Below are 12,666 nucleotides of genomic sequence, written 5' to 3' on the forward strand. Positions count from 1 at the left end.
ATGAGTAACATGAGTCTCTCTTCAGTTTCAGATGCCTCTGGATGTTCAATGATAGCACTTCTCCATACTGGAGCAGCAAAGTTTCCCCAAAACTTACTTTCAAGGGCAAGACAAGCTGTGTCCCTCCTCCTCCCAGCTGGTGTTCTCAAAGGGTTCAGCTCCATCGTAAGCAGGAAACTGGCGTCCCACGGCTTTGGAGCTTCCATGGCAGCAATGTCATCCTTCCCTCCACAGAGATATCACTACTTCTTAGTGCTGGATTTTGAGGCTACATGTGATAAACCGCAGATTCATCCTCAGGTAAATAGTTAATCCTGTTAATTATCATCTTGCAAGTTGCTGCTGCTCTTCTGAGAGGTAAAAGGAGAAAGCATAGTGCTGGCTCACTAATTTTTTCTGGTTTGTCCCACCTACTTTCTGTTGCTGGTTCTCCAGGCCTCTTGCCAGTCACCTGCTGTCTCAGGAGCAATGCCAGGAATTGGTGAGAATGAATGAAGGAGTCTGATTTCCATCAAGGAAGTGACAATTCATGTGTTATTGAAAACATCTTTAAGTCACGTGTACTTGTCATTTGTCTGAACTGGGAAGGGTCTAAAAGTTTTTGGCTGGAAACTTGCATTAATAGATGGCAGCCGTGTTGATTCTGCAAGGAAAAAGGCTGTTGTTAGTGAACAGCTCTAGGAAAAGAATATTTTGAATGATGAGAATATGTGCAGCATAATGGTATTTCTAAGTATAGAAGAAAAACAGTTTTTAGATAATTTCAGCAAGATCAAATATCTTGCCTGTGTTCTAACTCTGGAATGTATTGAGGCAGGAAGAGTTCAGCTTCAGAGAGATCTTCCAGTGCTCTACCACTTAAGACATACAGAGATCCAGATGAAGTACAGAGCTTTTCTGCAAACAGTTCTTCCATAGTAGTGTAGAACAGATTAGTAAAAATATTCTCAGTTGTCAGCAGGATGTGCCTAGGTTTTCAACTGGAAAACTGTACTAAAAAGAAAAAAACCCTGATATTAGGTTGGTAGCGAACAAACAGAATTTCTGAGTCTAAAGGGAACTCACCCTCCTCTGCCAAGCAATTGGTCTGCATGTGTTGCTGGTAATACCTGCATTGATATTACCATTGCACAACTTCCTTGTGCTTTGTTTCTACTATATGAAAGGCTTAAGCAGTTTTCCGTGTGATGTCTCATTACTGAAGTGACTCGATGCAGCGTGTTCATTTCCCAGTGCCGTGCTTGTCCTAACACAGGGTTGCTGCAAGTTAGGATCAAACTTGACTCCTGTCTTGCCCAGTAGTGCCTTGGTGGGTGCTGCCTGCCCTTCGTGTTTCTTGAAAAATGGATAGCAAATTCTCTGCTCTTTTGCTGGCTCTTTGTGGGAGGCTGTTGTGGCTCTGCATCCAGTTCTGCTAGCAGGCTCTTAACCACTCTCCAAGTGAGATGTCAGGCTATTTCCTGCATGCTCCGCCTCGGGTGCACAGACCTGTCAAAGCTGTAAATTGGATCTACCTTGTCCCTTTGGATATGGGTTTGGTCTGTGCACATTTTGATGCAAAACCATGATGCATGTGGAGCTAGTTTACAGCTGGCAGTAAAAAGGAGCATGAGTGGAATATGATTACTACTGTTTTAAGGAGCTTTGTCCCCAAGTCCTTGCCAGGGAAAGTAATGGTCTGGGCCAATGCAGATCTGCTATATATTTTGTTGGTGAGATAGCACCTTTAAGGTGGAGATGTTCTTCAGTGTTGTTTTTCCAGTCTGCTGTGTTCAGTGCCTGTCTGCATCATATAATGTGTTGAAAGGGCTGTCAGTCCCTCACATCCTCACCAACAAATTAGTTTGACAAATAAAGAAATTACTTTTGCAACGTGGGGCTCAATGTAGCTGGAAAGGCTGAAGGTGCCTGCCAAAATTGGGAAGCTTTATAAAATGAGACTTTAGTTGATGCCCTTACCTACCTCTTATCTCTTTGCTGACCAGCATGGCTTTTGTCCTCGTTGCTGCTAAGCTGTATATCATGGTGAGCAAATGGTGCCGTGCATTTCAGCAATGTTTTCTGCAAAGTTTTAGTGACAGGATCTTTCACTGCAGGATTGATAGACAGGTTTTGGAGGTTTGGTCTGAGGTCAGACCTGGGAGCTAGAAATGGTCAGGTGCTGATCTTCACTGTGATTCTGATAGTTCTTCTGCTTTTATTTTAATGCCTGCAAAATAGAAGTCTAGATACAATGAAATTCAAATACATTGGGATTTGATGAGAAGGCTGTATATACAGCGCTAAGCTAAGCTGGGATCCATGTTACTTTAAGTGGGTAAGCAGAGCTGTAAATTTAGCCAGTTCAGCCTAAAAGTCTTGAACGAGTTCACTTGCCACCATACAGCACATTTCACATTTCTCACTAACTGCTCTTCAAAATATTCTGGCTTCTTACTAGAAACTATTGAAAGAGCTATCTTTTTATGTACACTAATATGTGTGACTGCCACATCTGCTCCCCCTCCCGTTGTATTTACTCGTGCTCCTCTGTAACTGGCAACCTTGCTGGCTTTATCCCTGGGGAAGTCCTTCATGCTCATTCGTGAGCCCTAAAGACCCCTTCATTTCCATTCCCTTTCATATTGTCCAATCTCTCTCTGAGGTCTCATAGTATGGCCTCTGTAATGGGGATCAAGGAGGGTCAAGGACAGTGGTATTCTCCTGGGAAGCCATCTGCATTGTGGCTCCAGTGGCTGGGACTGCTGGCTGAGTGCCTTGTGGCCGCTGGCCTGTGCTTTACCAGTCACTCCTGGGTCGGGCATCAAGGGTACTTCATGTTCCCTGCCCTACACCCACAAAGGAACGGGAGCATCCTTGCAGCCCTGACTTCTGATAGCTTTCAGCAGATACGCCCCTCCATCAAAATGCTTGTTTATATACACATAGAAACTGTTCAGCTTCTTTGGTTTTCTGGATGTATTCATGAATAATGGGACCATCCCAGGGAGAAAAGAAGGCGTGGGGGGGTTTAACTGCACAGTCTGTGTCTTGTAGTGTTTTAGCCAGCCAAAGGTCATTAGGGGTTGGCAGTAAGAGATGTTTATGGCTGGCCTCTCGCATCTCTTTAAAGCTTACCTTGTGCCTTTGGAATGTGATCCGAAGCCCAGTGGGGTCAGTTGAGAGCTGTCATTCTGTGGAGGTCGGTGGACCCTGAACTGTGGTGGCGTGTTTCATTTTTCAGCTCTGAGTTTTTTCTTTTACTGTCTGGTAAGAGTTTATAAGTACCTTCTGCTTTTATACACTGTCAGCCCATAGAGCTGGGTACCTCTGGAGCTTTAGCTTCATGAGAAGATGCATTAATAAGTGGGAGTCTTGCTTTTTTGTCCCTTTGTCCTTGTAGACACCAGTGTTTATGGTGGTCAGTGCTTTCAGTGACTGTGTTAAGCAGCTCCACAGACACATCTGTGGCTGCCTGTAACCTTATTTTATTAATGCAATAAGAAGGTTTGCTTCTTTCAGTCAGCAAGCCAAGTATCTTGTGTTCAACTTCAGCCAAGTGGATGAAAAGAAATGATTTGGTTTAAATATAAAAAGTCTGAAGGTAGAAATCAGATCTGTTCAAAGCTGAATTTGAAATTAGCCTTCTGTATATGATGTTAATCTCTGATCTATTGAAGTTACTTAAATGAAAATCAAATAAAATTCAAGCTCTGGATGTCTACTGCCTGGAAGTGTAAAAGAGCATCAGACCTCTGACCTGGTAGGAGGAGCTGTATCTAGGAGTTGCTAAGCTGCTAAATGAGCCTTTGGTAATGATAAAGTTGCCTTTTCTCATGTCAGTTTTTTCAGGTGTTGAGTGTCTCAGATTCACTCAAATTTGATAATCATTTGGGAACTAGAAATTTGCCTCTTTCAAACTCTCTGTAAAGGGAATGTATGAAATGTTCAGATCTTCTCATTGCTGAAGAAGGTTGTGACCAGAAGCAGAATAAATTGTTTACAGACAATGTTTTCTGTGTCCTCCTAAACAGTTCTTTTTAAATGCAAAAATATCTTGATATTTTTTGTTAGTGTATCCTAGATACTTCAAATCTGTTTAGCATGCATTTAGATTGTTATTTGGGGAGAATTTTTAATTATAATTGCTGTCAAATGAAACTGGACATACTAATAAATACAAAACATCACTCACCATTTCAACAAAACCGTAAACACTGACACTGTGACTAAGCAGATGTTCAGTGACTAATTTATTTTTAAGTGTACAAACAAATCTGGATGATCATAGTACATATTGTGATTTGCAAAAGTGTATTAACAAATAGGAGCCAGTCCTTCTGTAAGATAATATTAAGTACAAATGAAGGAGAAGGTTATATCAGGTTCAGTCTCTATTTGCTTGAGTGCTGCTGTAAAAGACATTACAGGTGTTTTCCCTTGGACATCCGTCTTGTGGTTCCAGCTCCCAGTGACAGGCAGGTGCAGCTGGAGTGGCTGTGATGATCTGTACAGCTGCCTGTCCTGTTCTGTGTGCGATTTTGTTCCTGCAGCAGGGACAACTGAGCCGTGTGTCTCTGTTCCTGAGGTGCTGTGATTTATAGACTGACCTTGTAATGGGAATGGATGTTGATTTCCACCAAATTTAGGCCATATCAAAAGATGTGCAGTGCCTGCCAAGCTCTCTGCATAGGTGACTAGGTAGAGGATAGGGAGGCTGCCTTGGGAGCCATAGCTGAAGCTACTTTGTTGGAGGAATTTGTCCTTGAAATCACAAACTTCTTGCAGGAGGCAGCAATGGAGGGGTTGCTTATCTGCTGGGAAGCAGGCTGCAAGGTACCTTCTGTGTGCTTTCCATGTGGTTTTCTGTGGAGACTGCATCAAGGCAATCCCAGCTGAAGGCCAGGATAGGAATGCAGATGTCTCACACAGTAACAGACATTGTCACAATCCTACCCAGAGGTGGATAAAGGACATGTGTGTGCCTGTGCCTGCCTGTTCTATCTAGACATCCCCACGTAGTAGTTTTCTTCTAGCACTGTTTTCGTGTGGCTGTTAAGCTCAATGCACTAGAAATCACCTGCCAAAACCCTTATTGAGGATGATTGTGAGTTGCTGAAAAGTAAAGAAATTCAGGCTTGTTTCCCATGGCAACTTTAACTCAGCATAAGTATTATAGTGGAATATTAATCTGCAATTACCTATGTTCATGCATCTTAGGCTTGGGTGTACTTTTAATTACTTACTTCTCAATTCAGCTTCTTACAATACTGTTTCTAGAGGAATGCTGTTAAAAATGCATTTAACTTAGCAACTTAAAAGTTGCTTTTTTTTCTTTTTACTGAAAGTAAGTAAATATATATGTTTATCATCTCTTTGCCAGTTATGGCTGTTGTTATGCCATTGGTCTTACATCAGAATGCTTTGAGTTCCTAGAGTGGCAGGAAACAGTTCATATAAGAGCCCTTTCAGATGGATTTTCTTGTTTGCATTGAGTTTTGAACAAACTTCTTTAGGCCTTGTAGCTTTAGAGGGTTACACCGCACCTGGCATCTCAGACCTGCACTCACTTTGCCTTGGAGATCTCCCTCATTCTCCCAGCAAGTGGGAACAACCTTACTGTGACCCATGTCAATCTGACAGGGTGGGTTATAACTTCAGGCAACAGCATTAGCTGTATTTATTTAAACCCTGATGAGCTAGGGCACATGAACAGTTACTGAACCCAAATCTCCTGGAGAGCACAACCATGAGACCACCAGGCAAGTCATCTCATGTATGAAAAAAGATTCAAAGCAATTTCTTATTTAAAGATATAAACCCAGCATTATTATAGCAACAACTCTAAAATACCAAGGCACTCGGGTGGCCAATGGCTGCAGTCCTAACCTGACCTAACCTGCTCAGCTTTTGGCTGGTTATTGACAGGCCAATGAGATGACTACTTTAAAGCAATCAGTCATGTTGCCCTTTCCCTCGCAGTATGTGGAGACCCCACATCAGTTATGCATCCCAGCGTGCAATTCCCCACCTGTGCTGTTTGAACACTGTATCCTTAGCTGTGCAAACATTACACATCGTTTAGGTGACAAGTTGCAAAGTTAAGTAGACTTGTTGTTACAGCAGAAAGCAGTTGAGCGGCAGTCACCCTGAAAAGAAAAGATTCTGGCTAGCTCAGGAATGTGCAAGTCTGCTGGATCGTGTTTAAAGGTTTGTTCACCTCTCTGTAAAGCCACTGATGAGGGCTACATGTGCTGCTGGAATTGCTCCCATTGTGCATTTCTGAAGTGAAGGGGGTGGATGTCACAGGTCTGTATATTTGCTGTGCCTGTCCTGCTGTGTGCGTGGCCCTGTGCAGTTGTCGATGATCGGTGTGTGCCTGCTGCTCTTTTGCAGCCTCTGAGGTATGGGGAGTATTTTGCATCACTCCCAGCATAATGTTTTAAAAACAGGCAGTATTCTTTTATGGCATGGCATCCATCTAGTGCTACTTGGGGATGGTGCTCTTCAGGCTGCTGTGGTTCCTGGGAAATGGTCTTTGCTGTGTTAAAGTGGTCTTGTCTTCACTTTGAACAAAACCTTCCTCATAAAGAAGCAATGCAACTCAACCCTTTTAGTGAGAAGGACACAGGACATGCGTAAATCTTGTGGGCTTTTTCCCCTTTATGCCAAGCTTGCTGTGCAACCATCCCTGTGTTGTTTTTGTTGGTCTGTGCACTTGTTAGCTGGCAAAATACCCTTTGTAACGTTATTTAGTTCCTCTCTGTCAGGCAGAAATGCGCTGTCATCAGCAGCTAGTTGTGATGTCTGTAAAACCCTGGGTATTCATTTACATGCACTAATGTGCCCTTTCTACCCATCCCAGATGTTTTAGTGTCGTTGGGAACATTGATCATTTGTCCTGCTCAATATCAGGTGAAGAGGTTGGGTCTTGAAATGATGTGATAATTCTGCAACAGGGACTGCACAGGCTTTTTGTCTGCCATAGAGAGGAGTGGATGTGAAAAAGGATATAGTGTCGTTGCCATCTTGCAGTGCAAAGGTAGTACTTGGAAATGTGCATGTGTGCTGTTTTTAACCTGGATTGAGTGCTAAACTTCTCCCAAACTGTCAAGCTTAAATTGTTGTTGGCTGTGTCAGTAGAGATGTTCTGGGTGGTTAAATATATGTCAATAGTGCTTGAAGAAACAAGTTGAAGTGTTGATGTCTGTTGGTCTATATTTCTCATCCCGTGTGTGAAAAGAGGAGGGAAATTCTGCCTTATTCTTGATGTCTAGGTCCTGCTGGAAGAATCAGAATAGCTTAGTGGGTTTTGGCAGGGAGAGATGATGCTGGTGGTGAGAGGTAGGAACTAGCCTGGGAGGAAGTGATTACTGAAAGTTTTGTTCAGGATGGCAGGGCAAGGGTTGTGAGCCTGCTGTCAAGATTTCAGGTGCAATGGCAGGAATGAAAAACTCCCAAGGACCACAACAGTAAGTTTAGGAGAAAAGTGTCATTTGTGAGACATGGATCCTCCTTTTGTTGGCCCTGTAAGAAGGGACTTGAGCTGATGAAGTACTTCACTTTGGTTCCCATACTCTTTAAAAAAAAAAAATATATATATATACTATTTCAAAAGGGTGAAGAAGAGAATCGGTGTGTGTGACCAGGGGTCTGCAAAATGCAACTGTGAGTGCAGGCTGGATGGCATTGGGGTTGTGTTTAGTGCAGTGATGAGAGGTGTATATAAGATGAGGTCTTTGTTGCAAAAATGAGAAAGGCAATGTTCTGGCCTGTGTCTGCTGTGGGTAGGAAGAGCAGTCAGGAATTTAAACAACAGCAAGGGAAATTCAGATTAGACATTAGGAAAAACTTTCCAATGATAAGACTAATGAAACAGGAGGATAGAGTGAGTGCCTGGGGAGTGTGTGAGTCTCTCTTATTGGAGTCGGTAAAAACAGCCTAGACAAAGTCAGAAATTATTTAGGGGGTGATGATGCTGCCCTCAGGCAGGTGCATGGACTAGATGTCTCTTTTAAAGCTGAAGCTCCTGGAGGCATGTGATTAGATGGGGATTTCAGCTTCTATTAAAGAAAGAGAAATGGTCCCTCACCCTCAGAGTTGTAAGGAAGCACTGGGAAATAAGAGCCATGTTTGATGTCAGTGCAGAACATAAAATCCAACTCAAAATTTATCTTTGAGGAAATCCAGCCTTTGACATTGGGCTTCAGTGCCTGAGTGTTGGGGGTAGGCAATGAGATTCACCTGAGAGCAGGGGGAAGCAGAAGCATTGGATATTCAATGGTCAGGCAGTAGAATTGCTCTTCACATCATCTTGTCACAGTGTTTTGTGATCTTCCCATATTCCTGCCAGTTCTCTTGTGTTTTGTTTTTGATGTGTATTTCCCTTCACACTTTTCTGGGATATAGTAGTTGTTTTAAAATGTATCAAATTGTTAGGTGTGTGCATATGTGTATTTTAAGCTAGGTAGTGGTAGAAAAAAGAAATTTGGAGGTCAGCTGCTTCCCCAAAGACCTTTTGACAGGTTTAATCAGTACACAGAGTAACTTAGCCAGGACTGAAGTGCTGAGAGGCTCCGTGCTGTGTGTGCAGGCAGACATCCTCTGGAAAGCCAGCATAGCCCTGATTCAGCAGAAGTCCTGCTATTCCGCACTGGAGAGGTGTTGCCTTTATGGTACTTGTTTTGGTTAGTTTAATAAAAATTTAGAAGTGGGGAAAAGACCTATGAGGTCATCTTGGTTACTGCCCCTGAGGACCAGTGCAAGGCTGCTCACTTGGAAATGGCTTTAGTTAAAATAATAATTAAGGCAGAGGATGGAAACTGGGGAGGCAGATCTGTTAGGCTAGTGCTGTCCTTACTATGTCCCTTTTCGATTTTAATTGCCTTGGAAAAAAAGGAAAATCACAAGGCTTTAAAAGCTCTGATTCTTTCTGCTTTTCAACCCCCCCACACCCTCTCCCCGATCTTGGAGGCATCAACTCTCATCTGTCAAAGTGTAAATCAGCAATTAAAACACAAACAGCGAAATGCCAAAGATGACCTGAAGCACAAAGCAACTGACAAACAAGTCCGGACAAATCGGCGGATAATTTATAAGCATTGCCCTAAAATCTAATTATTTGGCAATTCGAATTTGCAGCCGGCCAGGGCTGTGCAATAAATTTAACCCGCCATAAATTATTTAGGAGCAGCCCGTGGTGTAAATCAAAAACACGAGTGTTTGTTTAAGAAATAAGCTCCTTGTGCATAAAATGACTTTTTTTTTCTTTAAAGAGAGGGGGGAAAAAAACCATCCTTGAACAAAATGGTTCAATGGACAGAGCTGGTACTGAGGCTCTGTCCCTCCACAGACACTCCGTTGCTTCTTCTGCCCTTACCTTTTTTGAAGGTGTAAAAGGTTCTTTTGGTAAGAAGTTTTATGCTTTTCCTTATCAGACAAAATCCGTTTCTCTCAACAGCCTCTGCTTGTTTTTATTGCATTTTGAGCAGTCAGCTCTGATTTTTATGGGCATCTTTTATTCCTGTGTTTATTAAACTTCTTCACATGGGGGTTAGAGTAAGGGATAAATTATTTTCTGGTAGTTTTTGAAGTGAATAGGCCATACAGTCTTCCTCAAATATATAACTCTGTGTCCTGAAGCGTGCCCTGTCCACTTTGTACATATGCTTCTGGATTAAAAGGTTTTGAGAGCTGGGAAGCTCTTGCCGAGCACTTTATTCTTTCTGTATAATGATGTTAGTGGTACCCAGATCCAAAAGGATAAGCAAAAAAGTTCCTCTGCGGGAATTAGTGTAATTTCAGGTGCTTTCTTCTCTGACAAGAAATTGGTTAGCAAGTGTAGTTATGTGCTTGTTCATTTCTTTTATCAGCAAGAAGATCAAGACAGCTGAATTGGTGCATCCCTGCTCCAGTGTTAAAGGGAAGGGACTTTCATGTAGGACGATTGGGTAGGGAAAGGCTGGGTTTATAGCAGTGCTTTCATATGCCATTAAGAATTTTTCAAATCCCTCTTAGAAGAAAGTCCCTAGCCATGCCACAGTTACCCTGCTGCTGCTCAACCCACTGGCTTGGGACAGCCAGGTTGCACAGGAGGCTTCTACCTGGAACTTTTTTTTTTAATACCCTTGGTTTTTTAGAAAATACGAAAGTTCTCTGGAAGCTGTGACACAGATTTGCTTGAAGTACCTTGAAATGGTAAATGCAGGATTGTTGTAAAGAGAACGGACCTGGTAATGGATCTGTATAAGCCTCTGGCTCTGTAGGTTCCTATTGTTACTGTGTTTGGGGGCACAGCTGAGGGGAGGGACAGGGTGCTGATGTTTTTTTCTTTAAGCGTGTTAATATTGATTTTAGAAGCTCTGTGTTCCAACAATATAAATGCAAATGCCTGTAATTGGGAGCCTTGTGCAGAATTTCTCAACAGAAAACATGTTCAACTTTTCTGACAATGAAAGGAAAATAAAAAGCCGCTTATTTATTGGTGCTGGTTTGAATCTTGGATTTCCTTTCAAGTTACTTTGCAGTGCTAAATAAAATACCTAATTGCAGTGCTCGCAAAATTCAAATGAGTACATTTGTTCTTCTGGTAGCTCGCGGCTATTTGCAGCCTCTGGACACCCTCAGCATTATTTTAGCGTATCCATAACTCCTGGTTGTGCTATAAGGAAAAGCTGGTGGTGGGGGCAGAGGGAAGACTTAGAAGCCCCATGTGCTGCTGGCACAAATCACTGCCAAAGTTGGAACATTTACTCAGTGTTGGAGCGGAAATATGTGAGGCTCTCAAGGTAACACTCACGGGTGATCAGGCTCTGATAGAAGAAAGGAAGTGTCAGTGAATCTCTGCCCTTAACTCCCTCATGCTGCTTTCCTTCACCTTTCCTGCTTGGGAAGAAGCAGTGAAGGTCCTTGAATGGTGGAGATGGAGCTGAGCATGTTGAGCTCACTGGGCTGCTGTGAAACGTGAGAGAGCACCCGGCTGCCTTCCTGCATCACAGTCTGTTGGGGGGTTGGTTGTGTGTGTGAGTGTCTAAGTGCTCACCGTTTCATAATAATTACTAATGAAATTCTAGATCTGTAATAACATTTCAGATATCTAAAACAAACCATATGCTTGTAAAAAAAAAAAGAGAGAGAGAAAAAAAGTGGAAACAGATCAACTTTAAGCCATAAATTCTTGGTAATAGAGGCCTCTTTTCTCCCCCCTTTCTGTTTATGTTTGATAGATATTTTTGTTTCTGCAGGAATGTCAACTCTTAATTTCATGATGTATCATGGGCTTAAGAAAATTGAATTTAATAAAGGCAAAAGATGAATGGCACCTTTAAAGGTCCCAACACTTGTCTTTATTAGCAGGACAAACTGCAGGGTCTCCAAACACTGCTTCTCTCCAAATGAAAGTTTAAATGAAAAGTACAGCAGTGTCACAGGTTAAATTTCATTGCAGGACTGGCTAACGTCGTTAGTGAGGAGTGGGGCTGATTTCATGGGGCTGGTATCTGTTGCCTTAGATACCAGTGGAGCAAACACTGCCAGAGACTGGAAAAATCTCTGCTATAGGAAGCGTGCAGATAAACAGCCTTTTGGGAAAGGTTCTTTACCACTTGCTTCAAAAACTGACCCAATAAGCCCAAGAGAGTGGCTGCACTTTCTCCTAAGATTCTCGAGTTGCCTCTGGGGTTCCACCCCTGCTCCTGGCCATGCACTTCCCACAGACCTACAGTAATTCTGGATATTGTTAAATTTTCCACATTTTTTTTTAGTATGGCTTTTTATTTCCTCCGTCTGTCTTAATCCGACCCTCCTGGAAGTGCTTTTTGCCTTTGATTCTGGAAGGCGAGTGACGCCTTTGTATATCAGATCAGCAGCAGGCTGTCTTTCAGTGTCTCTTTGCATCCAGCCACTTGATGGCCCCTGAGGATGTTTCTGGTCCCTTAGGACACATCCCAGCATTGCAACACAGCCCTGCTGTGAAATCCAGCCGGTGTGTGTCCCTCTCTGGAAGGGGAATGTTCGTCTCGCCTTGCCGTGGGCTTGCCTGCTTCCATGGTCGCCCTCTGGCTGGGATGCAGACCTAAGGGGCAGTGAGATGCCCCAGACCAATTTGAAAGATGGGATGGTATTATCCTGCAGTTAAGCCTGGCTCTGTTATGGCGGCCTGTCCATTGACTTCAAACTTTGCAGTCTGTTTTCCTTCTGAACAGAAATGTGCTGCTTTCAGAGCCTATCTGTGGTGGCCCTTTTGAAGGGAGGATCAGCTGTATCCAGCATTTCTCTCTTGTGTTTCCATGGGTCCTCCCGGGTGGCTGAAGCTGGTGAGTTTGGCTGCACCACAACAGGCAATCTGGCTAACGCTCAAGTGTTTGGCATGTGCCTTCTCCTTCTCTTGCAACCCCTGGGTCAAGTTTGCTCTCTTTCCTGGGAAAAGTTGGTGACTCTCAGTGGGGTGGTATGGCTGTGGGGAAGGATGTGCCCAGCCCAGCCATCTGCTCTGCCTCATCCAGCGTAGCACGCACAGGGTGTGGCTCAGCTGACCATGAGGAAATGCTTAAGCCTTGAGTCCTTTGCAGCTTCACTGCTCAATGTCTACACCTGGGCATTTCAACACTGTTAACTTTTTTTTTTTTTTTTTTTTTTTTTTTTTTTTTTTTTTTTTTTTTTTTTTTTTACTTTCTCATTCCCGCGCCT

The 12,666-nt window shown here is 43.1% G+C and overlaps 1 protein-coding gene across 1 annotated transcript in view; it reads left to right on the forward strand.

The window, feature by feature from the left end:
• The window catches only part of ERI3 (ERI1 exoribonuclease family member 3), a 122,396-nt gene continuing 109,730 nt past the window's right edge, over positions 1 to 12,666 (forward strand). Inside the window, exon 1 of the mRNA XM_008640790.2 lies at positions 1 to 300. Within this exon, the coding sequence (XP_008639012.2) occupies positions 1 to 300 (300 nt within the window). The remainder of the gene's footprint in view (positions 301 to 12,666) is intronic.

This window comes from Corvus brachyrhynchos, unplaced genomic scaffold, assembly GCF_000691975.1.
Source record: "Corvus brachyrhynchos isolate BGI_N302 unplaced genomic scaffold, ASM69197v1 scaffold48, whole genome shotgun sequence".
Lineage (NCBI taxonomy): Eukaryota > Metazoa > Chordata > Aves > Passeriformes > Corvidae > Corvus > Corvus brachyrhynchos.